The 27,300-nt window shown below is 42.0% G+C and overlaps 2 protein-coding genes across 3 annotated transcripts in view; one reads left to right on the top strand and one right to left on the bottom strand.

Moving 5' to 3' along the window:
- Positions 1-2,737: 2,737 nt before the first annotated feature.
- itchb (itchy E3 ubiquitin protein ligase b) lies at positions 2,738-23,131 on the bottom strand. The gene is made up of 24 exons (XM_031868791.1): positions 22,994-23,131; positions 20,188-20,279; positions 19,539-19,680; positions 17,682-17,806; positions 16,174-16,308; positions 15,915-15,960; positions 15,639-15,811; positions 15,144-15,510; positions 13,083-13,178; positions 10,866-11,040; positions 10,372-10,441; positions 9,532-9,616; positions 9,268-9,396; positions 7,567-7,639; positions 6,878-6,949; positions 6,340-6,428; positions 5,821-5,980; positions 5,570-5,703; positions 4,586-4,726; positions 4,289-4,409; positions 4,027-4,131; positions 3,726-3,822; positions 3,327-3,399; positions 2,738-2,989 (listed from the first exon to the last, which is right to left on the bottom strand). Exons 2-24 carry the CDS (start codon positions 20,255-20,257, stop codon positions 2,890-2,892), a joined length of 2,778 nt encoding a protein of 925 aa, XP_031724651.1. The 5' UTR covers positions 20,258-20,279; positions 22,994-23,131; the 3' UTR covers positions 2,738-2,889.
- Positions 23,132-25,053: 1,922 nt separating this feature from the next.
- calcrl2 (calcitonin receptor-like 2) overlaps positions 25,054-27,300 on the top strand; it is a 30,948-nt gene continuing 28,701 nt past the window's right edge. For both annotated transcript variants that reach the window (XM_031868794.1, XM_031868793.1), the window contains exon 1: positions 25,054-25,167. In XM_031868794.1, coding sequence (XP_031724654.1) covers positions 25,118-25,167 — 50 coding nt within the window. In that variant the 5' untranslated portion in view covers positions 25,054-25,117. The remainder of the gene's footprint in view (positions 25,168-27,300) is intronic.

The following is a 27,300-nucleotide window of genomic DNA, read 5'->3' as shown; positions in this document are numbered from 1 at the left end:
ATACACATACATATACATATATATACACATACATATACATATATATATATATATATATACATAGAGATAGAGAGAGATAGAGAGTTTTATTCATTCAAGGCACAAACATTTTTGATTTAATTTATTAAGGTGACAATTTCTATATTACACATCTTTCATGTACATCAGCAATTAAACAGGAAAAAGAAAATATAGCATTACCATAAACCTCTTAAACCTTTCTTTTAGAAAAGAAAAATTTGTTATTGACACCATTTACAAGTTGTTTTCATATACAGGTGAGTGACAGTGGTTTAGTTGCACATGGAGGATTCTGGGAAACAACATAAAAGCAGTGAATTATGATATTCACACATTTGCCAACTTCTATATCCCTGGGATTTTAATTTGTGATCGACCCAGAACAAGATTAAAACAATACTCTGCAAAAATGTAAATAGGCAACTTCACCTATCAACTTTTAATCATGATACATTCGTTATATTTCACTGATTTTGTCTCAGTAGTTAAGCTGAAGTCACAATTAGCCATCGAAAAAGGCCGTGTGTCATCAGCTCAAGTCTTTTAGCTTTTCCACGCCGGTGCAGTTTCTTCAAAAGAACTTATCAAACTCCTCTTGGTCTTACTTCTCCACAGCGGGGCCAAGAAGGACTGACCAGGAGTATCAATGTGACCATAAAGCCCACATGGGCAATAATCTCTTGTGAGCATCAAGTTGGTAAAAAGGATACCCGCTGCCTGAAGGAGGAAATAAGGCAACCTGAGGGCTAATGACAAACATCTCAACACACATGTGGAAAACAAAGAGCCGAGAGTTAGGAACAACCAGGACTGGATACCCCACAAGCTGAAGAAGAGAGAGTGGAGGGATATCTTTTTAAAGTGCTGTGCTTTGTCAGGTCAACAACTCCTGCATGTTCCTCAGTAACCACACCTGTCTTTCAGTGTGTAATTATCTAATTTAAAAGGATACTTTAAAATGAGCATGACATCAGCGGAAATTTGACTGTTATGAGGAGAAAATACTAAAAGGAACATCTTCCTTTTAAAAAGGTCCAGTAAGGATTTAGGGGGATCTATTGGTAGAAATGGAAAATTCATAATGGACTATAATTCTTAGCTTAGAATGAGCCCCTTATATCTACAAAGAGTGGTGCAGCAATGAGTCCTACAACCAGGAAATGTGTTAGCACTTTTGGTTCCCTCTGGTTTTTTTTTTTAAATGGGCTTTTGGTTAGTTACCTGAAATAAAGTCTGTTGTAAACAAAAGCTTAAGATATTCTAACACCTCTCTCATGAATTTGTAAGCTTTAACTTGTCTAAAAAAGGCAGTTGCAAACAAGTGGCTAAATGAGACTCCTGCGTTTATAGCCCAACATTAGCGTTTTTACTTTTGCCGATTGCATCGACGCTTCAGAAATCATAAAACTGTTTGTGAAGACTGTCTTGTAGAACAAAACTTATAAGTATTACAAATTTGTTGCCACAGAGCTTGTTTTCAGCAGCAGTAATCCAAAATCCAATGGAAATATCCTGGCTTTTTGTTGAGGGAACCAGGGCAATGCTGACTTCCTGGTTGGCCTAGAAAAATACATCATCCCTGAACCACTCTATAGGTAGCGGGTCCCCTCACGGAGTCCACCATTTTACACCGACACGTTTCTACAGTAGCCCGGAAGGGATAAACCACTGGCTCTAGAGAGGGCCTTACGTGTTTTACGGTACCTGAAGGCCACCGTAGTTTTCCGACATGCTTGACAAGGGAGGGGTGAGTGGAGGGGTTTTCACAGTTGGTTGCAATCTGCTACCTCACCACTAGATGTTGCTAAATCCTAAACACTGCTCCTTTAAGTGTATAAAATAAAAAGGGGGGGGGGTTAACACCTGCATCTTTTTTTTCCAGTAATTTCTATATTTCTTTATTTTTCTTAATGTATTGTGTTGACAGGGGCAACAAGAGTTAAAATGAGGTTATAACTAACACCTTCCTTCAAATGCTAGATGTGTATGAGGAGCTACTTGCACTATATTTTAGACTTCTGCAAGGTATGCATTCAAAATGTCATTAAAGATATTACCCAAACAACTATTTTTTTTGGTTTGACTTGCATTTTGGTGTTTTTCACTTGTCAAGTACTCCATACACTGAAGTCATCTTAAAATACGTACTTCAACCCCATTGGATTTGACCACCCTATGAAAGTGTGTTTGAAGCTTATATAAAGAGGAATAACTTTACTTCCAGAACACTCCCATTCCCCATCACAGTTTACAAACTGTCCCTATAAAACTAGGGTCAGTTTAAGTTCTGTTGAAGTCCTCCACATTTCCCACCGCTAGAATTAATGGAGGCTACAATACTAATGAAAGGGCTTTTCTCGTTACGTATATATCGGGCATGTTGCCCAAATCTCTTTGCAGCACCAAGATTGTCTGTTATTTAAGCATTAATTTGGGGGGCACGCTGTAAATTCATTACGGCGTAGCTATCATTTACTATTGTCACATACATAAAACAAGATCCACCTTAGACATGAGTAGAGAAGCAGATGAAAATGGGCGAGATTCGAGGATAGGATGGAGAAAGACAATGATGTGGATGATGCTTAAAAAAAAAAGTGGATGAAAAAAAACAATCTTCGAGCAACAAAGTTTGCTTTTTTTTGGTAAAAATAAACCCAGTTTTTTGAAAAAGCGCACCCTCTCAATCATGCCTTACATTTACCAGTTACTTTAATGCAGAGAAACTTAAAAAGAAGAAATCAGGAAGTCAAAGACACTTTGACGAGACACTACTGTTAGAACCCGTGACCCTTCCGGTTGAACACTGGTGGTCTTTTTATTCCTTCGCGCTCCTTCACCCGCTATTCGAACCTCTCCTGGTTTCCCTCACTCCTGTCCAAAGCCTTCCGTCTCCTCGATGGCAAACATCAGCTTCTCCTTCATTTGCTCGTAGCTCTTGTAGGGTGGCAAGTCCAGTCTGTTGAAGCTGGGAAGGTTGAAATTCATTTGTTCAGCTTGGCATTGGACTCATTCTCCTCTGGCGGTCAATCAAAGCACAACCCTCTTTAAGAAAGAGCTGAATGGAAATCATATGATTGGCCCATAAAGAACTACATTCTCCTTATACCCATAAACCCTTGTGGCTTGAGGTCTTTTCTTGTTGGGATTATGTCAAAGTAGACAAACCAAACTACAGCAGGAATCACTTCGGCTTCCTACAATGAACTGCTACAAACAGGCTTGGTCGGACCAAAGCTTAGTCGAGTAGCAATGTCGACTTTAGGAGTGTGGTGTATGTTGTGGTAGAGTTTGCATGAACTCACCACGTGTGACTTCTGGGGAGCCAGTTTTCTTTTCCCACCTTCTCAATACAGAACTTCTGGGGACCGTTGCTTCCTGTAAAGTGGAGCACAGGTCAGTCGGAGCAAGAGTAACCAATCATCGACAGTTCAACGCACCATCGCTAGACAGCGACAAGAACCTGGGACAAAACCAATCTGTTCCCACTGCTTTACAACCTCAGTGAGAAACTTCACTTGAAAAGAAGAAAATAAATAGTAAAACAAGGTAATACACTGTAAGTACTGAATAAACACAAGACACAAATGAAGAATAGGTTTACAAAAAGGCATAACCGAACACCTGGCTGTATATTCCTTGATGCATTATCCACACTCTGGTCTCGATGCATATAAATTGTTATAAATTGATGCAGTTATTACCCATAAGGTCGGTGAAGCCTCCTACAGGCAGGCGACAGGTACCGGTGACAAACTGCAGCAGCCTCATCCTCTTCTCATTGTCCATCTCCTTTATAAACTGCAGAACAAAGTGCCGTCATTCAACAGCGTCATCAATAAAAGGACTATGAGGAGGGAAAGATAGGTTAAGGGATTGTTTTCTTTTTTGATATTTATTTTCTGATTTATTTCTAGTTTTATATATATATATATATAATGACCTTAATGTCTCTGTACGTTAAAGTAAATGTTTAAAAGGTGACGGCTTCAGATGCACACCGACCTGCCAGAACCACAAGATCTGTTTGCTGCTTCGAGCATAGTGTCTGTAGATGGTGTTTCTTTGCCAGTCTGCAAGGTCGATCTCCTGCATACCGCACAGCATCACCTGTAACGGGACACAAGTTGTTAACATCAAAAGATTAAGTTAATTTTTTATATATTTGATCAGATCTTTCTACAACACAAACTAAATGTACAGCACAGTATGTGCAGAGGTCTCTTTCCCATAACTCATCATGCATCCCATAAATGATAATCCATACCTCGAGCTCTTTGGCATCAAAGTACTGCAGGTACTGCTGAGGGAGGACCTCGTTGAAGCCTTCAAAGAAAGCCTGCGTCTGCTCCTCCACTCCTCTGGACATCCTCCACTCTGCTACCAGCCTGCAGGGGGAGACGGAGGCAAATAGTCACATGTTACACTCCACCTCATCAAACACAAAACGTTACAAATACAGTAACACTACGTGCTACATTATAGCCTGAGGTTTCACAGAGTAAAAACAACCTGACATTATTGTGTGCTGAATTAAAATGACAGAATCATATCAACAATCCACCTGATGTACTCCTCCTTGTTCTCCTCGGTGACCTGGAGGTCTCCTCCTCCTGCTTTCAGCTCATGGGTGGAGATTTCTCCCAGGATCTCTTTGTCAACGGAGAAGAACATCTCCAGACCACACTCCTCGATGTTGTTGTCCCTAAAGAGCAGCACGGACAATTACAGCACGACTGCTACAACAACGTACATTATCAATTCATACAACATCCCCATGCTACAAACTGGGTGTTTGACAGACCTGAGAGACTTGCAGCATGTCAGTCAAAATTAAAACAAGTTGCAAGACTTTGAAGAGTTGTAGCACCGATCTCTGAGGACCTCGATGCTGTAACGAGATCTGCTATAACAGTGACTGGAGCTCTGGTCTAAAATAAGACTTTAACCACATTTGCAACTCATTTTTGTTGAGTTCAGATTGGACTCACTGACAATGACTCATGGATACAAATGTGTCTGCGCGCAAAGCTAAATCTCTAATACTCTAACGCAGTGATTCTTAAAGTGAGACCCCTCGGGGCTCAGTGGCAAAATAATTTGCTATGCATCATAAAATTATGCTGCATCAATAAAAAGTGCATATCTACAATAAAACAAGCACATTTCTACCGTTCCTAAACTATGGGCTTTATTTCAGGCGTGTTTCCATCTTCATCTGAAATTCCAGACTTGGTTGTCGAGTCTGAACGATATTGCAGACTTGACTCAAAAGGCTCAAAACTTGACCTGGATGAACCATGCATTTTGGGACCAACTACGCCACAGTGAGACATCAAGAAATTACATCATCCACAAACACAACACACACAAGATTAAAAACTAGACTGGCGTGTCAGATACCCAAGTTAACTCACAGAGAGGTACACAACATCGTGAACACATGTACTATCTAATACCACCAGTTACTTAACCGCAGAATAAGAAAGCTCTATCTTGTTGAACTTGCCACAAAACACTGCTTGTCCACATGGCTCTCTGTACTCACTTGATCCACATGAGGGAGTTGTAGAACTCCGGGTCTATTGACTCCAGGTCTTTGAGGGCCAACGGCTTGTTCAGCATGCGCTTGTAAAATGGCAGTGAGAAACCAGTGTCGATGAACTTGCCGTGGAAAAGAGCCTGAGGGGACAGAAACACACAGCGCTTACTTGTTGTACTCTGTAAAGCCCAAAACCCGCAACCTACTCTTAAGATGATCTTTCTTGCCATACTATGTGACATAAATAAACGACTAACCATGGCGATGAAGCGTCCTATGAACTTGAAATACTTAAGGTGGTCAGGGTTGATGTAGGAGGCAGGGTTGATCTGGAGACAGTAGTTATCTTTCCCGGCATATTCAAACAGGCAGTACATGGGGTTCAAAACTTCATGGGACAACAGGAAGAACCATTCCCTGTAAGACAGGACACCACAGACATGAGGAAAGTACCACATAGCTAACAGCTGATAGCCTGCAACATACTAAACAGTAGGGGGAGTTCCCTTTAGTGCAGATTTACAGAAAAAGCAGGAACACATTTCAGAGAAACCGTGTTACAACATGCAGGAAACAACCCTCTCAAAAAAGTAAGGAGACGTTTCCTGTAGAGGTTTTGGTAAAGAGAAATAGCGCCAGTTAATTTAGTTGCAAAACTCAAAAAAAAAAAATCACTGGCAAGACACGTTGCACAATAAGTTACAAAATATCCAAATTATTATTGATGAGGACCCACGCAACTACAATAAACAAAAGCTTTTTGTTTTTAAACTTACCTGGCAACTCCTCCGTAGTCGAGGCCTTCTTCTCCTGGGAAGATGATCCATAGCCTCCTCCGCAGATCTTGAGCGTTGAAGCTCATTATCTAAAATACAGACAATGTATTTGGTCGTTGGCCAGATAGTTTGGTTTCATCGCTTAAGCACATTTTCCTAAACTCGGTTGCGCTTCTCAAAAAAACCTGATCGCAATCACCAACGCATTTGATGCTAACGAGCCGTCACTTACTCAAAACATTTAAACCTCATCATCGAGTCAATCACTGCCACCAAAATAACACTTTTTCCATCACTTAAGTCAAGGCGGTCAAATGTCTCAGTAACTGTGACAGAAGACAGAACAAGTATTGTTTCATTCTGGCGTTTCTCATTGAAACTTCAACACAGCAGCGCAATACTAAAACTCAATTTAATAACAAAACTCAATTTGAAAGTATCTTACCACTGCTACATATATTTAACAAGGCAGCATCACTTTAGCTCGAGGTAGGGCAGGTAAATAACAGTGCTCAGTGAGCTCTGTGTGGCGGCGTACCTGTGTGAAGGAGTCCTCAAACAAGGTTTTTCTGGTTACGGTGATCTTGATGTGTTGAGGCATCGCCAGTTGCTGGAGAAAAGGGGAAAGTATCAGAGGCATTTAGTCATTGGATTTCAGCTGTGACATGACATGTGACATACTGTTACTGCACAGTGTACAGGCACCAGAATGGGACTGGATTGGGCAATTGTGTGCATGAATGTCAAGACTCAAAGTGACCTTCAATGTAACATCCAACAGCTTAAAAAAGCTCCTTCTAAATAAAGCAGTAAAGCTTTGTTTATACTCGTGCTTGGTGCCACGGCGTAGGCTGCGAGCATGAACGGATACCTGTGAACTCATATTCATGAGATGAGATGACTTTTTTCATTATAGGGCTTGTACAAAGGCAATAAAGTAAAGTATTAAAAGCATTATAAAGAAACATAGGTTCAATATCCTGTAAACTATTTGATTTGGCTGCGAAATATTTACTGAAATTTAGATTATTAAGACTTCTTTCTAAAAGCGTTTAAAAAACGAATTGGCCTTCTTCACTACGGCGAGTATGAACTAAGCGTAAATGAGCTACGGATGCTCGTGGTACTTTTCCCGATTGATAAAGCTGGAAGAGAAACATTCACTCAAGGAGATCTTTACTGAATTACAATTAACCAGTAATCCTGTCAAACTGTTCCAACTCTTACCTGGCACCAGAATCTGAAGTACTGTACTTTGGCTTTGAAGTCTCGAACGTAGGTGATCTGAGGTCCGTTTTCACTGTGAAGGCAAAGAAGCACAGACGGACACGTAACGTGTTTTAATACATTAAAGCATGATAAATTGTGATCTTAACTTGTTTAACGCTCAACCCATGATTTTTATCCCCGGCAAAGGGCTAAAAATATATGTGAAAAAACATAAATTAAAACATTTTACCTTCAAAAAGTATGCTAATAGAAGCCCTATTTCTCTCCACACTGGACAAAAAACTCCTTACTACTTATCGGATCTGCACAAATTACCTAGGAGACTAATTTTGGATTCAACGCAGTGAATTTTGCAAAAAGGTGACAAGCGTGCATGCCTGTTAAAGAGACTTAAACGGAGCCTTTCAGACAGAAGGTGAAAACAAATGTATTCAGGCACACAGTATGAGAAAAATAAAGTGACTTTTGAACATTAAAGCATGTAAGCATGTTCCAGTAGAAACCCATAATACAAGTATGAGCCTAAAAAAAAAGAGCATAATAAGTCTCTTTTAAGCTCAGTTTATATCGTCACATTCGTATTCCCATTCACCAAACTGTTTTTTCCACTGCTGGAACCAAAGCAAAGTAACTACTCTCGAGTTATGCTCAACGGAGGTTTTACATCCGTGAGAATGACAGACAGGTGACCCATCAGTCACAAGTTCTAAAAATAGAGAGTTCAGCGACAGTGACTCATTTAGAGACCTGAGTAAACAGAACTACCACGTAGAATAGAGTTACCTGTTGCTGTATGTTCACTAATGTGTCAAATACAAGGGATATACTTTAGGTTGAAAAAATGACATCCTAATTAGCATCAAGTAAATATTTTTGTCTTAACACCAAGTTTCATATTAGGCATCAACACGTTGGTTTTCTCTGACTGAAGCACACATCAGTCAATTATTTCTGGCATGCAGAAGTGCTGGAAAGACTACAGGCAGAGTGTTGTTGACGGACACCTCTGGCAAAATGTATCCAATATATAATAGTTAAAAAGGAGCTACTAGTTTCCATGCTAGACTGTTGTTTTTTTTTTTTTTTTAAATCACCCAAAAGTGAAAATTCCATCCATAATCTATCCCAGTTATCTAGCCACACCTCTGAACTTTCTTTATTGATTTCAACCTCTTAGTGATTTCCTGACATTCCTTTCAGAATATCTGGAAACATTCGGTTGTACAAACATTATGGCGCGATGAGGAGTCCTGTGTTACGCAGGTTTGATGCCTAAAGGCCGTAATCTAGTTGTGTAGGAACCAGACGAATCTGCAAGCTCATATTTTATTTGCCTCGACAGATGGTTTCCCCTCCGATTTTGGACAGAATTCCAGCAACTTGAGATCCGACAGGCCAATCACAACCAAGATGGCTGCAGGTGATGAGGAACTGTTGAAGCTGCTGTTTCGCCAGTATTGAACGAACCGGACGGTATATGTTTTCTAAAGGAAGAACAATCGACTGCTCTTAAAGCTGTTCTTGATGCGTTTGCTGCACTTCTATTGGTTGTAGCTCTATCTAATTGGGTCAAGAGGCCTTTTGGTCCATGATCACAGATTACTTGATGCCTCTCTAGGCAACAAAGTAATACTGTTATGTGATTCTCAAGTCTCAAGCTTTTTGAGGAAGTAGAAAACAAAACGGTGGAGGACGTACAGTGAGGACTTTCCAGTGCGAGGGTCGATGTAGGTGGTCGTTCTCCTGTTGTGGTCTACAAAGTAGGGAATACCGTCTACGGTGAACCTCATCTCCCAGCCCTCTGGGAGAGGCTTGTCATTCAGCGAACTGAAGAAAAAAAATAATGAGATAAGATCAACATTTAGTGACGACTTGTTTCAGGAGAACCTCAAATGATACAGCGAACAAAGCTACGTCATATGAAAGTATCCGAAAGGACAACGGTGGAAGATGTAAACTGACCCCTCTGTTCGTGGGTCCTCCCACTGTGTTGCTCGCGTTTGGTGATGTACAAAATAAACTCTGCCATTCGAGTCCGTTCTCTTCTCTGAAAAGCCACAGAAACAAATTGATTATATAACTCGTATGCACTCAAAAAACACACTTTTCACCAAAACCTTAAACTTCCTTTAAAAGTTCTTTAACTTATTAATTTGCAAGACATTGGGGGTTTGGATGGATATTATGATTTCCCCCAGGTCAACTGTGGTAGCCTTAATCAATGTACTCAAGCCTCCATACAAAATCAAGCTAGCAAGCAAACCCTGAGGTAGCTCGAGGTCCACTTTCAGTCGAAAGGTCCCAGCTGAGGATAATTAAATTGTGCAACAGTCAGATTAGTCGGCAGTTTTGCAGACTTGTTGGTTGACAAACAATGGAGCGTTTTTTTGTTGACTTGTAGCTTACCGTAGCTTGAGCACAAAGCCATGCAATTTCACATTAAAAGTACAGTATTAAAAGTGTTATGTCTAACCATCTTGTACATGAATCACACTCTGGTTTACATGGAGATGTGTAGGATGTTTTCATAATTGCAGAACTTTGGTGAAGTAGGTCAACTTGTCTTAAAGGAAGTCAGCTACAACTGTGTTGGTATTGGAGCTCACAGTTGAAAACTACTAATCTTCAACAAACACCTTGATTAAGTTATTGAAAGGAAAAGTAATGGGGAGTACTTTGACACACACATTAGTACATTCACATAAAGTCAGTTAAAGTCTACACTATTAGAGGAATGGTTAATGTTTACCATCACAGGTTAAATGAGGTCTCAGAAGCCTGTGAAAGCAGTAAAGCTCTTACCCCATCCATGCGGCAGAGGCCCGAGAGGATCAAACTCCTTATTCTGAGCGGCTGACACCGGGTCTTGTAGCTACACGGCAAAGAATCAGAATCATTTGTGTCGATCAAAAAGCACCCAACGGACAACTACAGTGTTGTGTGATGTGATGCACAAACAAACGAATGGAGTTACTTTGGTCATCGGAACAAATCATCAGATTTAAAGACAGATATCATATACATGTTGCTGCAGACAATGACAATACTTTAACTCAATCATAACTTTGTTCTGCCTGTGAACACAAACTGGCTTTCAGTGTGCATTGAAACCAGTACATGTATTGAACCATCAGCATTATGCAAAGCTTTCTAACACTTAACCCCATGAACTTATGAAGGTGACACATTGCCGTTTCATCACAGGAGAACCAGAGGGCTGTTTTGCAGTAATATCCACCATGTTCCAGTTTATGAACGCCCATTCCGCCACACAGTATCGCATGAGGAAGTCTCACCCCGAATATGAACCTCTGGTTGAACTGCTGCATGGCTCCCTGTAGCTGGCTGCGCTGGTGCTGCCACTGCTCGTAGTTACGCACCGTCTCCATTGTGGGGCGCTGCCACGTGGTGGTTCGCGTCATGTGATCGACAAAGTAGACCCGACCCATCTGGTCGACGCGGCGCTCCCAGCTGAGGACAAATGAAATGAGGGACGACAGTGGGAGGAAGTTAAGAGTGAGTATGACTTTTGAAATCAACACAGTCTGCAGGGCTTGTACCTCAATCCCATGTAAACATCAATCGAGAAAAACTGCGTGTGAAAATAGATTTTTAGGCAGTTAAAAAAGGTACCCACTAGCATTTTCATGTACACAAACCATTATGTTTGCATTCAGTGTTTTTCACCAAAATGCATTGTGGGTATCCTTGGGGGGGGGGGGGATTCGCATACTTTTTCTTTTTACGTTTTAGTACCTACAGCAGCTGCCCTTACATAGTACATAATGTTGCATTCAATTAGGCAGTGGTGGGCCGTCAGGGCCAGCTAAGCCTTCTCTGCTGGCCTAAACAGAATCACAAAGTTATAGCTATTTTATAATTGAATAATAAAGATTCAGCCCCTATTTCTCTATGCTATGCTAACCCGCAAACGCCGGCTGGCGCCGGCTGGTTTTTGTTATTGTTCCGGTTCAAAAGGTCACACATCCCGTTATCTGTTACGTGAGCGCAGTCCACCGACAACATTATTATATTTCCCACAATTTAAGCTTCTGCATTTTCCAATTGCACTAGTATTATTCAAACGTATTGTTCGGTTCATAAGCCTCGTAGAGAACGGTTTAATACGAATTAAACATGGTATAATTACACCAATATAAACAAATAACCGTAGCTCAGTAGGACAGCACAGAAGGCCAAGGTATAAAATGCACAGCCTGCCACTGCAATTAGGAGATAGTCCTTCATAACATGGCACATTGAACTTTGACCCTCTTACTCATGTATCTGTTGCTCAAAGGATTGTGGGTCAGACTAGTCAGAGAAGCTTTTATACTGCAAAATGCGACCCTATGTAATAGAACGTCCCAGTATATTTCTGGTAGTTTGTGTATTGGAAAGCACAGTTAGATACACATACTATTTACTATGCCAGAAAAAGATTTAGTACGCCCCAATACATAGAATTTCAAATGTGGTATGCCAAAAATACCAGGATGCCCGATTGCATCCGCTCGCATTTTGCAGTTTGCAGGCCGACATGCTTTATCTGGCTATTCCGACCCACAATCCTCTGCGGAGCGGATAAATGAGCAACAGTGTCAAAGTTCAAAGTGCCATGTTATGAAGTGGTATGTGGCAAATTATGGGGCAGTGGACAGCAGCTACTGTAACCAACAGTGCATGTAAATAACATAACCAGTATCTAGTAACCCTGTATTTTAAGATGGAGAGAGCCTCTCATTTGAACTTGTGGGAGAAAAATATATTCGAAAATGTATCCATGTATATTCACATTCATACTGTGATATTGGCCTGTATCATTGTCATATGTTATTCACATCACTGAGACAGGGAGTCTAGTATAGTGGCCTTGGAGCCCGGGTGAAGATATAGGGGGGATGACGCAGATAAACAAGTAGGGCAAGATTTCTAACGGAGGGAAAAAGAAAAGAGCCGGTCGCTGTGACGGGTGGCCAGAGGTGGAATCAGGGGAAGAAGACTGTGGTTAATCAAACAACCCTCTGTTATGACTTGTCCGAGGTGCACAGTGTAACTTGTCTAGGTGAAAGTTCAGAGGAAGAGGAGGACATTGCCGAAGGGGGGGGGGGGGGGGGGGGGGGGGAGGAGACTTAGGGTAGAATGGAGGTATAAAGTAATGAACAATGCTCTTGTGAAATGAGTTGACTCCGGACAGCTCGGTTTCCTTGTATACTTTGTGATGCAAATAAACCTGAAGTGAACTGAAGAAAATCCAATCTCTGGTGTGTTCTGTGGGTGTTCGTTACCGAGTTCCTAACAGTGAGACCCTGTGGTGTCTCACCACGAGTCAGATAGAGAACAGTTCCTGAGCCAGCTGTTAGGTAAAGTCAAAGAAGCGGCTCATGAACTCGAGGACAAAAAAAACACAACAACCTACAAAATAGATTCTATAAATAGAATGCAATAAACTTCAAATGAAAACCATCTGTGTTTAAGAAAAGACCGATCAAAAAGGGAAGGACTTTTTTTACCCAGGGGGCAGCGGTTCAGGGCGCTCCCACGACGTTCTCTTTTCCACGTGATCGACAAAATACAGCCTGCCGTTGTGATCCACCCTCTGCTCCCATCTAGGTGAAACAACGGCAATAACAGTGAGGACATTGGGTAATGGTGCACGGCGCCAGCCATTTAGGTGACATATGGATTCATAACAGCTTTCACAACATGAGTCACCCGACGACAGAGGCAGACAAATAGCTGGTGGAGGTCACGATGCCGTCACAATGACGACAGTGAAAGAGCTCAAGTGGGTATTCAAGGAATTACAGTCTGAATGAAAACAACAAAGAGGGAGGCAAAAAGAAAGCAATGATGGCCGTGTGAGTTAGTCACAACCACATGATGTTCAGACACACCTGTGTGGTTTTCGACCGACAACAAGGTCACAAGTCACTCTTTCCGATTAATAATGATACGCTAGAAGCTGGAAAGGATTTCTCCACCATTACATGTGTCGCTTGTGCTTGCCCCCATACATGGTGTGTTGTTTTTCTTTTTTAGATCTCAGTGAAGGTTTGATGTGATATCTAAAACCAAACCAACCAGTAGTCCCACAATCCTCACCGTCGTACCATTACGTCATTTGTGGGAACCGTTTGTGTGCCGATTGGTGTGATGATTGTATCACTAGTGGCTGTGCAACAACCTGCCTTTCGTGGAAGATAAAGATTACTTTACTTTCATGTCTTCGCACTCGCACATCCTCGTGTTCTTAAAGCAGAGGGACGCCGTTTATTTTTGGCAGTATTTGGTAAAAATGTTATAACCTATCAGCATATTTTAGTTCAAGTGGGTACCCCAGGGTAGGCAGTTTTCTGGAAAAGGCAAAAAATAAAAACAAACAATTTGAAAATCCTGCCGCTCTTCTCTCTCTGTCCTAAGCCCCTCCCACCAGATGAGCAAGGGCACGCACTTCCTACAGTAAGAGTCAGTCACTTCAAACATCATTTCTAATCGTGATTCTGATGTTATATTGCAACAATTCTCTGAGAATGACCTTGCTGTTTTCTTTACAAACGAAGAGTTTCAGAGATGGAGAGAAAAATAGCCTCCTGCTAACCGCGAATCGCAGCAGTGAGCTCTGCAGAAGGCTAAACTGTTACAGCGATAGAGAGAAAATGACTAGCCCCCCGAGCTACTGCCGTAGCTGCAGCTGCGAGTAGAAGGCCTAACTAGTAGCAACATTGTCTCTCCATCTCTGAAACACTTCACTTTGTCGATACTGTCAGACTCTCGTTTTAGTTAAGTCTGCCTTCCTTTTTTGGGGTTGCTTTGCAGTGTTTTCCTGCAGGATATTTTGCCGTTGGATCAGAATTTCACAATCTAAAAGGGAGGTGCACGCGCATCTTGATTTGTAGAACAGTCAATAGGAACACCCTCTCTCTGAAATGACCTGTGATTGGCCAAATTCTAGATTTTCTAATGGCTGAAACCCGAGCCAAGAGGAGGTGCAGAAGTCTAGTTTTCTCTCAGACCACTTGATTTTACAAAAGCGTTATTTTGGAATTGTTGCCCTATGATGCTAAAAACATACCATCTGCCCCGCCTTTAATGTGCACACACTTCTATTTATCCAAACAGTTCCTCAGGATTTAACTTCGCCACGTTGCTGTATTATTGCTGGGGTGATGTAAATGTTATCCCAGAGTTTGATACACTACTTTGGGCTCAAGGATGACCCACTTTCTTTGCAACACACTAATCCTCCGCTGAGGGTTTGATTGATTTTTTTTCTTCTTGAAGTTTCTGTTGATGAAGTTGGCGTTTCTGTAACTTTCTCTCCCTTCTTTGTTCCATTTCTTTGTCTCAATTCATTACACAACACAGCAAAACATATAATCAGTTGTTTGGATTGGGCACTATAACACTATTGCTTAGCAAGACATTGGGAGATGAGCTAATACCGCTAACTCTATCAACATAATGACGCCTTAAACTTGCATAAGTGACAGTTGGGTCAAAAAATAAATAAATATTGTTCTGATTATTCTCTAATAAAATCTTCAGGAAAGATTGCAAAAAAGAGAGCTAACCCAGGGGGCAACGGCCCGGCGTTGACGGCGGGGACCCTTGGGGTGACAGCAGGGGTGACAGCAGGAGGGGCACCAGGGGTGACAGCAGGGGTGACAGCAGGAGGGGCACCAGGGGTGACAGCAGGGGGGACAGCAGGGGGGGCACCAGGGGTGACAGCAGGGGTGACAGCGGGGGCGGCGCTGCTGGTCGGCCGTTTGGTTGCCGTGGTTCTAGAGCTGGAGGCCGGCGCTGAGTTCCTGTCGGAGCCTGCCGACGGACTTGATTCTGGGGCTGTCGAGGGTCCTGAGGCCGGCGTTCGAACCGGCGTGTCAGAACCCGACTGCCCATCGCTGCCGTCAGCTGGTGCAGATCCGTTGCTGGAAGGCGCTGCGGAAAAAATCAGACATGAGAGTTAAACCGTACGTCCTCAGACTAGGGGAGCAGAAACACCGGTAGATGTAATGAAAGAAACATGTTTCTCCTTCGTTTTTAACCTCCTTCAGTAAATGTCTGACCTGGCGAAGAGGTGGGTCTGCGTGGGGTTGGAGGTGGAGGTCTGGAGGGCCTGGGTGGTCGGAGGGGCCTCGATGACACCGAGGGAGACCCCGAGTTGCTCACTGACCTTCGGCCACCGGGAGAAGACCTGTGCTCTACGCCGTCCACCGCTGGGGAGCTGTCTCGACTCCCCCTGTGAAGAAGAAGAAGAAGAAGGTTCGACGGGGATAAATAAAGCAGACACCAGAAATGTGACACTAGTGAAACCGGACTGAAGATGGAAACGGCTGCTGTACCTTACGGCATCATCCCCGTTGAGTTGCGAATTCCCATTCGATGTACCTGACGCGAAAACACAGGACATAAATAAAGCAGAAAGCAGCTGTTCACACATAACAAAAAACAGACAAACAAAGTAAAACATTGAACGGAGGAAAAACATTCATGAATCTGTACAGTTTGCTTTTTTTTTTTTAGCTCAACAAGCCAAATAAACCTTAACATTAAAAAACACATCTTAAACAGGCTTTTGATGTGAACTGTCCCGTGACTCACTGTGATGGTCGGCCTCGGCCGCAGCGAACGCCTCCGAGTCGACGGTCATGCCGTCCAGGCAGACGGACAGGTCTCCCACCACATCCGACTGGTCTCGGTCTGCACACAGCTGCAAGCTCTGCACCACCTCAGAGACTGCATTGAGACGACGACAACAGAAGACGGTCAACTGGAAATGTATCGTTCGATCGCTGCCGAGCTGCATTCTCTCTCCGAACTTCGTCAAAGTCAAACCAGCCATTCGCGTAGGCAGTTTACAAATAATAACTGTTAACATTATGTTGAATGCTGAATGTTGTTCTTGCTTGTGTCATCGAGGGCTCATGTTCACATCTACAAGTAATGTTTGATTACAGATGTGGTGATCGGTGTGTATTGTCATGGAACACCAATCAGCTGTTTGGCATGGGATTTGTATCCAGAGTTCTCCGTCATTAGCGCTGCTGGACAGCGTCCATGCATAACAGATGATCAGGCAGGGGACTGAATGGATTCTTTACGAGAAACAAAACCAAAGTTTAAAAAAAAAAAAAAAATGGACCAGGACAAAAACGGGATGAGACAAAAACAGCAGCATCTCTCAGGAATGTTAAGGGGAGTTCCTTGTTGACTGCTTTTTTTTTGCTCTGAAAAAGTCAGATACCACATCTGTAAATGCGTTGAAATAAGTTCTGTATCTTGAAAAAAAAAAAAAAAAAAAGAGGCCTCACGCTTTTCCATTACAATAAAAACGTATTAGTTTCTTCTTCTTTGTCATCAACGCTTACCACAACAGACGCATACCAGATAGGTCTCCCCCAAAACGTCTGGTGTGCACAAAGTGATGTATTTTACATTTCTGGAATAGTCATTTCAAACAGCCGTTTGAAATGACTAAAAAAGAAGAACCGGGTAAGTGGCAGAAATAGAGAGAACCACTGAACGAGCAACAGCTTCATTCACCCGAAAAACAAAGGAAACAACACAACACACTATGACACAAACCAAGATATAGCACCCAAGATGTCATGCCATTTTTTTTTTTTTTTTTCACAAAAATGGCATGACATGGCACTCCAGCTCTGAATACTGATCTAGCGTTTCTGTTTTATGGTGTCATCCTCACAATGCCCCTCCCCCTGAGCTCTAACAGTGGCTGCTTGTAGTCTCGCTATGCCCTGTGCCATTGATCTTAGTTTAGGTGGGGAAGAGCCGGTACAGGTTTGGTTGGTCTAAACAGCTGCACACGCTGCTAGTTGAAACTGGGCCACGCTCATCCAGGAGGATTTGGAAAAAGACAACAAGTCAGCAAATTTGGATGAAAATGTATTTCTAAAACAATGCTTGTATACAGATGACACAGACTCTTAAAAGAATAGTTGAAATAGTTTTTGAATGAATGTCATCCGTGAAAACTCAGACCACTGTATGCCTCATTGCACATCTCTAAACATAACAATGAAAGGCCAGGAAGAGAAATAAGTAGAGTGTAGTGTGTGTGTGTGTGAGAGAATGTGTCATACACCCACTTTTCATGTCATTGGACTTGAGCGTGTCACTGACGTCCAGCGTGGCCATACCCAGCAACACGTCGGACTTCAGGGTCTGGTGGCTCCACACGCGAAACACCAGTTTGCTGAATGGAGTCACAATCCTGTTGAAACAAACGAGGCATTGATACTTTGGGATGACAGACGTCCACGGAGGATCTGATTTCAGAGGGCCCTCAACTTCGCCACCATTTCATCGATGTTTCAAAATGTGAACGGCGGCAGAATTCGTGTCACGGCTCCGACCACCCGATGTGTGCGTCCAATTTTACGAGCATTTCCTTTCAATTATGTTGTGAAACTAAGCGGTGATACTCGTAGCAAAAAGGATTCAAAGTTAACTTTAACTTCAGCAGGTTTTTCAGATGCATTAGTCCTTTCGGCAGGTGACACACCACTGTGTTGGCTATCCATCAGCCACTGTGGCTGTGTGAGCAGCAACGGCCTTTATCTGGATGTGCAAGCAACCCACAGACAATGACGTTCAGAGGCTATTCAGGGACAACCAGTGTCCATGACCATCACTATGACAGTTGTTCAGCTAGCAACCGCAGGGGGACAAAAAACACACACACACACACACCCGATTACATCCCATAGTAAACACTTGTTACATAATAACTAGACCCCCCCATGGGTGCAAGACAAACTGTAGAACTCTATATTAAGAAGGTCACTCAGCAGAAGATCCTTGACGAGCTAAAAGGAAGAGGACGCATGTGTGTGTGCGTGTGTGAGAGAATATGCTGGACTGCAGGGAGTCACACGGTGTGCTAAATGTACAGTTTACGTTTAGAAACACGCTCCCTCACCACTGTGTGACATATTCCTAGTAAGTGCCAACCGCTGGTTGGAGATAGCATATCTTTATAGATCTTAAAAACTGCACACACACGTGCACCATTATCCTGAACTCGCAGAGTAACACTAGAGAGAAAATCCTTTCCGAAATCCAAGTCCTGGTGACTCTTTCGAAAAAAACAGAAGTGCTGCAGGCAAAACCTCTTGATTAGGGTCATATGTTACACCAGCAATCTTACGCAAGAATAAATATTTTGGTATGCTTTGGAGAACTTCCACAAGGTCCGGACAGTTTTCTTAGGAAATTATGATTCGCTACGCCAAATGCTACAGTCAGCAGTATTTCTTCTCTTCCTCAAAGCCAACCACCCAAATAAATACACTGGTTCCGCTAATCGTTTAACTCAATGAGCAGATAATACACCAGGACCAGCAACAGAAGTGTTTGTAGATTTGAGCTGCACAGCGATCACTAAGCGCTGCTCTAGGTTTCCTTCACGAGCTTCTAAGAAAATGTGAAGCGTGACAGCATTCTTGATGAGCAGGTTAAAGTTGTTGTAACTGATAAAAACCACCACTACATTTCCTTAAAACAAACTTCAACACCTCTTGTACTGTGTCAATAAGGGCTAGTCTCATAAAGGACAGTAGTTTTGTAATTTAAAAAGTGCAATATCAGGACTTAAACAAAAGAAATGAAGCATTTGTTTATAACAGTCAGGGTCGCTTTGAGCTGCCTGGAATACCAGACTGGTGACATGAAACACACCAGGGTTAATTATAATGAGGGTAAGATGTCTATCAAAGCTGACTGAATTGCCTCCAGGATGTTTTCTGTGAATAATCAAACATTAGAATTCCCTCGGTGTGTCCCTATGTGGCATATCCCAGCATGCATCTGCATATTTTTTAACACTATTTGACACGGGTCTGGCTGGAGTAAAACCTCTTTTGATGAGTCGCAACAGAATAATAAAAATTGTGATTATCATAAACGAGATTGCGTCAAACGGGGCCGGCAAGAGATTGACTCACACAGTGAGCGGCTGCTTCCATTTGGGGCTGTGGGTGTTGTTGCACTTCTCCGTTTTCTTGGACTGGCCGTCGACCGTCACCTCCACGTAAGGACTGGGACCGAACCAGTTCTTCCTGTTCTCTTTGAGTTTTGCCGATAGCACTGGAACAGGGAGCGGGAAAACGTTGACAGAACAAATTATCAAAAGGACGGATTCAAACGAGGTCCAGACCTTGACTAAATCATTCTGCTTCAAAGCCTTTGTATGTGTTTCAACTCTGTTCCTTCTTGCAAGAATAAATGTCCTGATTAATGATTTTACACCCGCTGTCGAGTAATATTTGTTATGGTAGAAAAAGCACAGGGGTTACTACATAACGTTAACGACGGCTCCGTCCTATTCGGCCCCAGTAAGCCTTGATAGTGTGAAAGTGAGCCAGCACGCACAATAAGCACGACACTCAAATTGAAGCTGGTAAATATAATTCAGCCATCATCATTTGTACGATTTACACGTGTGCTTTTCACAGTTTTATCTTAAAAGAAATACCTAATATTATCATCTTTTAAATGAAATGGCCTCATGTTGAATGTAAAACGAGAAAAAAAACACAAGTACATAGAAACGGAGAAACGGAGGAAGCTGTGTTCATTTTGGCGAAGACTTACCGATGATTTGTAGCTGTGCCTTCATAGGGTAACCGTTGGAAGTGCCCGTCTTGGTGACTCCACTTGCCATGACATAGGGCTGGGGTGAAGGCCTGCAGCGCAGACAACACGTCGTTAGGCTGGTGACTAATCACCTTCACACTGCTGCAGATGTGCAGCATACAGATGAGATCATTTCAATCGAGTACAGTTAGCCGGCAATATGAGAGACGAGAACTGAAAGGGCTACACCGAATAATTTTGAAGCTTCATTCATAACGTTTTGAATTCTAAATTAACATTCGAATGCTGTTTTTTTTTGTCTCCATCTCTATTCATTCTGTCTAAACGAGATGTTGCTGCACAGTTGCATAGAAAGATCAGGCTGCACTAGATTATTAACATGTAGAATACTTGTAGAAGTAGATCCCAGTGGTAGCTGCGTAGGATTTATTCTGACTTGTGTGATCCAAACACTTCCGATGATTCCACAGCGTTGTAAACTCAATAAGTCAAAATGTATTGAACAAAGTTGGACGTTATCATTTCCAAAAATCACAACATGTTTGTATCTAACTAAATACTACTAATACTGTATTTTTTTAGGATATCAAGCTCCTTTTCCTTTGGAGGCCAAACGCTGTAGGTCGCAAAAGTGTCCGCCAAATAAATGTAATGTAATAACGCCCTCTCATCTGGAGCATCAAACTTAACAGATAGGAGAGGCTACATTTATAAATCGTCTACCTGGAATCTATCCCCAACACTAAAACAGTATTTACATCAACTGCTGACATTTGCATTCAATATACCAAGAAGAACAGACTGACTATGCACTGAAAATATATAACGACTCGCATGAAGTGAAACAAGCCTGTTAAGAGTTACCTTTCATGTGAACACAGAAGACGTAGCATCATTATAGGCGGTAATAAAAGGTGACAAAGGTCAGGCCTGCAGACGGGGAAATACTGCCTGTATGAACCAGCCAGCACTGCATTTTCAACTTGAGAGTGACTCCAAAACACAGCCTGCTCTGTACCCGAGAGCCAAAAAACACCTGATTAAACGACGGAATGCACAAAGGTTACACCTCTCTGCTGTTCTGCATGCTATTAACATTTTAGGAACATTCTTTTAAACTGGTGGCTTTAGAGAAAAGCCTTTGAGCCTTAACAGGAATCAGGTCCTGTGATCCTTCCTCGGACCTGATCAGTGTGTCATTGAATGATGCCTGTTCCTCAATCAATCCAGTATACACATGGCAGAGCAGAAGAAAGTGAGGAGCTCCTGGGTAAACTTTCCCTCTGGCTACTGCTTTAGGCTCCGTCAATAATTCATTGCAAATGCTGACTTTGCAGCCCCGCGAGCCAGCCGACTGCGTTTTGAAGACAAGGGTATTCGCTGAATATTAAGCTCTACAATGGCCTCCCTTGACTTGGATTTTATTTTAACCAGCTAAATAACGTCATCCACAGGCCAGTAAACTGTGTTCAGTGATTCTGTGGGGATTTGACATTGAATTTGAGCTCAAATGACACCGTTTCCTTGGCTGAGGAGCTCCGAGTGTCGTCTCCAAGAGGATGTTTTGCACTTGAACGGCGCACTTTGAACAATATCACCTGAACAATGGTGCATATCCCCAAAACAAACCTTCGCGATGACCGACTTTATCACAAGGGACAAACAGGTTATTGTATTATGATCCTTCAAGGAAACAGCAGAGTCCCGTGTGATAATATTCCCCATCCATACATGAGTGCAATAACACGTTTTCAATTAAGGAAATTCATGGATTGACCTAAAGTACACCACAACAACAGGCATTTTATGTCATGAATTACTAAAAACTTAACTAAACACAAATTAGGTCTCAGATGAAAAAAAAGAAAAGAAAAAGAAGCAGGACACGAGATGTTGGATATGTTTTCATGGATTATTAATAGTAAAAACAACCAACCAGCAGTCACTTATTCAGCCACTAGATGACTAAACCAGCTGCAGACGAGTACACAAACAAACACAACCGTTTCCGTTTCGCTGTAAATTCAACCATTGTGCTTGTATCAACAAAAGATTTCTGACAGCTGGTTCCCTCAGCTCGCGCGAAGATGAGTTTCATCACTTATATGTAGTTTGTGTTAGTGCTTCGCAGCCGTATGTATATAATAGACTATATTGAGTAATGGCTGCTGTGGTTTCTTTCCAAGACTCGTTTTGTGTGCTTTGACAGTACGTAACGTTAATGTTACCGTAGAGCGCGACACCAGCAAACTACCGGATATTTAATAGAGTTAGGCGTGCTCTTCTCTCCGTATTACAACACGTAGCTCAGCGAGAAACAACTCCAATACATTTAATTCAGACTGAACGAGTAGCCAGTGTGTTTACTAGACATCGACGACAATTGACTATTTGTAATCATTGACGTTAACCCTCTAAACTTCCTTTTCGGTACGCTAAACTATCGAATGTTAGTTCACATTACATAACGTTAACATAATCCAACTAGGAACGGATAAGGAGCTAACGCTAACTCAGTTAGCCGCACAGTGAGGAACAGTGTGTCCAGGTTAGCTCACTGCACTGACGCCAACCCGTGTGTTTATGTACACGGCGGCTGTGTGCTCACGGGAGCTGCCGAGTACATGTTGAATGTCAGCTGGTCACCAGTTGTGACAGTCTGCTGCCATCCCAGCCTGGCTAACTGCTAGCCTACTAGCTCGTGTCATCATCATGGCTGGCTGGAAATCCCAAAGTCTCACGGCTATGGAAAAACAACCCAAATACCACCGGTGAGAGATATAGTCTTTTTGTAATCACTCACCCGAGTCCGAGAGAAGGTTGTGAAACCAAACTGGAAACGCCGCAGTGAACTCCTCGCCCTGGGTCTGCGGTATGTTTAGGTTTCAGTCGGTGCTTCACTTCAAGGAAGAATAAACTTCCACCATCTTCGTAAACTCACGTCACGTGATCGAAACAAGGTGGGGCGCACGCTGCCACCCCTGTGCGCTGTGATTGGTCCGGAGTCGGGACAGGATGGACCAATGGACGGTCGGTAAACACGATGATGCATTCGGTGTCCCTGTTGAAGTGTTCTGAAAATCCGAATGGATCTTACGTCCGAGGTATTTTTTCAATTGCTATGGACGCACTTTTCGTTGTAGTCTTCAAGTGAACGAAATACAATGAAGAATTAGCGTCTAAATCAGACCCAAATAAATGTTTTCTATATCAGTGAGCATATCATTTGTAATTTATGGAGAAACAAATATTGCTGATCATAAGCTATGCATTGCATCCAGTTGAAAGATTTTGTTTAGTGTCACCTGGCCTATGATTCACCACTAGAAAAATTAACTTAATGCAACCTCACCAAACGAACTTTATATGCGCACGCTCAGTCCATTATCTTTAAATGTGTAACAAAATAAATTGTTACCGACTTAAAACTTCTACCAGACTCCTCAAATTATTCTGTATTAAACTTGCTATAACACTGGCTAATGTGATTGACATCATACATTCCTGATCTCTCCTGTTTTTTCATTGTATTGTTAGACACTGTGGTCCAACTGCCACCGACTTACAAACAGTAGATGGCAGTGTAGTACTTCACAGCAAAATGACCATAGGTTGCTGCTGCAGACAATAACTCCATCATTATTTTCTCTTTAATGTGGACATTGACAGCTTCATTCAATCAATCGTTTATTAATAACCACACGACCGCGTTCGGTGGAATTTGGTTTCGGTACATCACGGTGGGTAAGCTCATTGCAGAAGTCTCACAACATCAAAACAAAGACGTCAACATCACATTAGACACATGACTAACACAACAGTCATTTATACATAACCACAGGACGAAATTGCTTGCTTAAAACAATTGCTAAATTATCTCATCATTATATATTTTTCTTGTTTCATAACCGACAAAAATATGACATTACATTACAATGAACTGAAATCACCAGTGTTTTGCTGGAATGAAACCCAGGAAGTGATATCACTTTGTTTTGCTTTTTTAACGGCTGCTTTTTCCTGTTTTTATAATCATAACTATTGTATTATTCCTACTTTTCTTATTATTATTATTATTGTTGTTGTTGTTGTTGTTGTTGTAGGTATTTGTATTATTATTGATCCTATGTAATGCTCTTACGTCCTATACTTTGCGGATACTGTGTGACATCGATTTTGTTTTATTTTTTTCATTGTGGGGTAGAATAAAACAAATCCAGCACACATAAACGTCTAATGTCTCGAGCCTCTTGTTAATATAATGCCTGTACCAGCTGGTTTTTGAAACAACGACTAGCCTCAAGTGTCCAAATATTACACGACCGTTTTCTTGGTCAAACTAACGGAGACCACCAAGATGAGACCGGAAGTTAATCCTCTCCGTCAGAATAAAGGCTTCTAATTTGTCACTTCGGAAAAAATATGAAATAGAATTTAGGATATACAGGTCATGTTATATTATTATTTCTTTAAATCACCAATAATGTTCTCTCTTGCCTTCAACCATGATTGTGAATCCAACCCATACTGGTGCGGTATCAAGTTTGCTAAGCCTCTTTTATTCTGGCTTCCTTACTGGCTGAACATGCTTCTGGTTAATTGTGAAGACTTTGAATTGGACAATATAATATATCTCTTTTTTTTTTGATTTTTCTAAATGCATCTGCAGTGTCATAGGTATGATCTGACTAAAGTAGAACATATTTTTCTATTGGTCACTACCTGTGCTCCAAAAGCTGAATTTGTATGCTCATTAAATACATTATGCAGCAGCCTACTTTATTGGCGTGTTTTAGTTTGAAAGTGATAACAGGAAAACATGCATTTTCCACTGTGCCCAGCTAGACAGCTGTGGCTGAGCAGTCGAGGTTGGTCAGTGTTGTCAGATGGGCAGCATGACACCCCTCTCTGCGCGGATCATGCGAGCATGGGAATATTTGGAGGAAAAAACAGCTTGACGGCGCCCTCAAAGAAAAGGTAAGCATCGAGTCTCTGCTTTCTCTCTGTAAAAAGAAAAATCAGGCTGCCAGAACAATCCAGACGTCACTTATTGCAGTGGTTTTATGAGGCTTCTCTTGAATGTGGTCGCGTGAAATGTGTCCATGAGTTCAGGATGAAAGAGAACTACGCCTATGCAAGAGTCAACAATAATAATGGTACTATTAGAAAACATTTAGACTTATATAAAACAACTTTTGTATAATGCTTCTAATAATGTTCATGAATAAAAGTCTTTATGGGGATTGTAAAGTGTATACGTATAGAACAAAACTACCATAAGAAGACTATAGAATAGTATATGACTGTGTTTATTATCACAAACCACATTATTAAGGTCTCCATAAAGCAACCATTGACTGCTACAGACACACTAAAAGTTCTCACAGTAATATTAAAGGGATATAACTTTTTTTTCTGCACAGGGTCACAAAGTATATCATTGAGGATGAATGCAGGTTGAGGGAAGGTCACACCCTGAGTTGGCTTGTTGCCTGCCTCTACAGTTGCAATTCTAAGTATATGAATAGAAATAGAATAGAGTTGAATGGAGAGTGTCGCTGTGATTATCTCCACTAATGTGAAACACAGCAGATGGAAAACGAGTCCCATGGTCAGCATACAGGATGGAGGGTGGAAATGAATGAAGTGACAGAAAAGATGGGCAGTATTGCAGCGATTTGTGGTCGTTTACTGGAAGCTGGCAGTGTTTCCTGTCATGAGCGGAGAGCTCTTGGACTCAATCGAGCTTTAGTTAAGCAGCTTTTAAGACAGCAGCTTTTAACAGCAGAAGTAACCTGCAGGTGCAGTATATCTGTACATACTAAATATAAATGACTGAGGGGTTTCAGCTCTCATTGATACCAGCAAAACTAAAGAAGAAAAAAAGTGAAAAAACATCTCTCTTACAGAATTATGCAGTTTGCAAACGAAACAGAATGGTAGAGTTGGATTTCCTCTGGCTGATATTCAGCCCGCATCCAAAGCACCAACACAGAGGGAAACAATGCAGGTATACCACGGCAGCATAGACACACAGGGCTACCTTTAACCTGCTCCCAGCAGCAGCAGGCCTCACAAGTGCTTTGTTATGTTCTCCCAGAATTTGCATTTCTCATGGGTGATTTTCATTCACTTTTGAATGCACATTTGCAATCCCCATGTAAACCCTACAGACTTGCTGGAGGTCCTCCCTTGGATCCTCATCGAAAGCAGACTCATACTGTGTGTGTGTATATATATATCCCACTATATATATATATATATATATATATATATATATATATATATATCCCACTATATATATGCAATCCTACTTGTCACTCTCTGTAATAAAGTGAAGCTCTCTAATATTATTGTCATACCATCCTCGGCCTCTGAAATTTGCCGGGCAGCTTTTATTTCACCAGCAGAGGCTATATTTCCCTGCTTGCTTTGCGTGGGTTTCTGTCTGCAATTGGTTCCATTTCGGCGAGGCGTCTTCAGGAACACGCTTTACCCCTCCCTGCCTATAAAGTGTGGCCAAGTTGTAACCCTCGCTCCCAGCACATCGATCTGAGACCAGCTCCTCTCTTAGCTTCTGAATTCCCGGACCCTTTACACAGTCTGACCCTCGCGTCTGTCCGTGGGAAACTTTCACCCCAGACCGGAGCCCCAGCGGGTCTTGGACTGGAACAGCCTGCTCTTGCCAGGCCGCTAATAGTGTATTAATAAGTGTTTTGGCAGCTACTTTGGTCCCCAACCCCCAGCTCACTCTCCAGTCAACCCCCCTTCCATTTCATAACACAACCCCCCCCCCCCCATCCAAGTACCTGAAAAAACTTGTGCTTATTTTAGACTCGGGAGGAAGATAACTGACACGTCAGGGTTGCACACAAATAATTGCAGGGTGGTTTGTAGTTAAGAGTGGCAAAGATTTTCCTATCATTTGATTTATGAACAATATCAACTCCGTCTATTGTGTTTGTTTTCATGCAATAAAGCTGTAGAAAACTTTAGTTGACGCTCCTTTGAGGGAATCAAGGCTGCTTCTACAATGAGAGCCACCTCATTAATGACAACAATTGAATTGTGTCTTCATTTTTACAGGGAGGGAATATGAGGGTGTCTTTT

Source organism: Anarrhichthys ocellatus, unplaced genomic scaffold (genome assembly GCF_004355925.1).
Source record: "Anarrhichthys ocellatus isolate YVR2014 unplaced genomic scaffold, GSC_Weel_1.0 scaffold44, whole genome shotgun sequence".
Taxonomy (NCBI): domain Eukaryota; kingdom Metazoa; phylum Chordata; class Actinopteri; order Perciformes; family Anarhichadidae; genus Anarrhichthys; species Anarrhichthys ocellatus.
Note: the sequence above shows the minus strand (reverse complement) of the source record. Positions and strands in the feature narration are given on the sequence as shown.

Coding starts and splice junctions, on each gene's coding strand:
- itchb (XM_031868791.1), bottom strand. CDS start 20,257: ATGGCAAGTGGAGTCACCAAGACGGGCACTTCCAACGGTTACCCTATG. Junction 15,511..15,638: donor CAGACCCACCTCTTCGCCAG/GTCAGACATTTA, acceptor TTTTTTCCGCAG/CGCCTTCCAGCAACGGATCT. Junction 10,442..10,865: donor ACCAGAGGTTCATATTCGGG/GTGAGACTTCCT, acceptor TTTGCCGTGTAG/CTACAAGACCCGGTGTCAGC.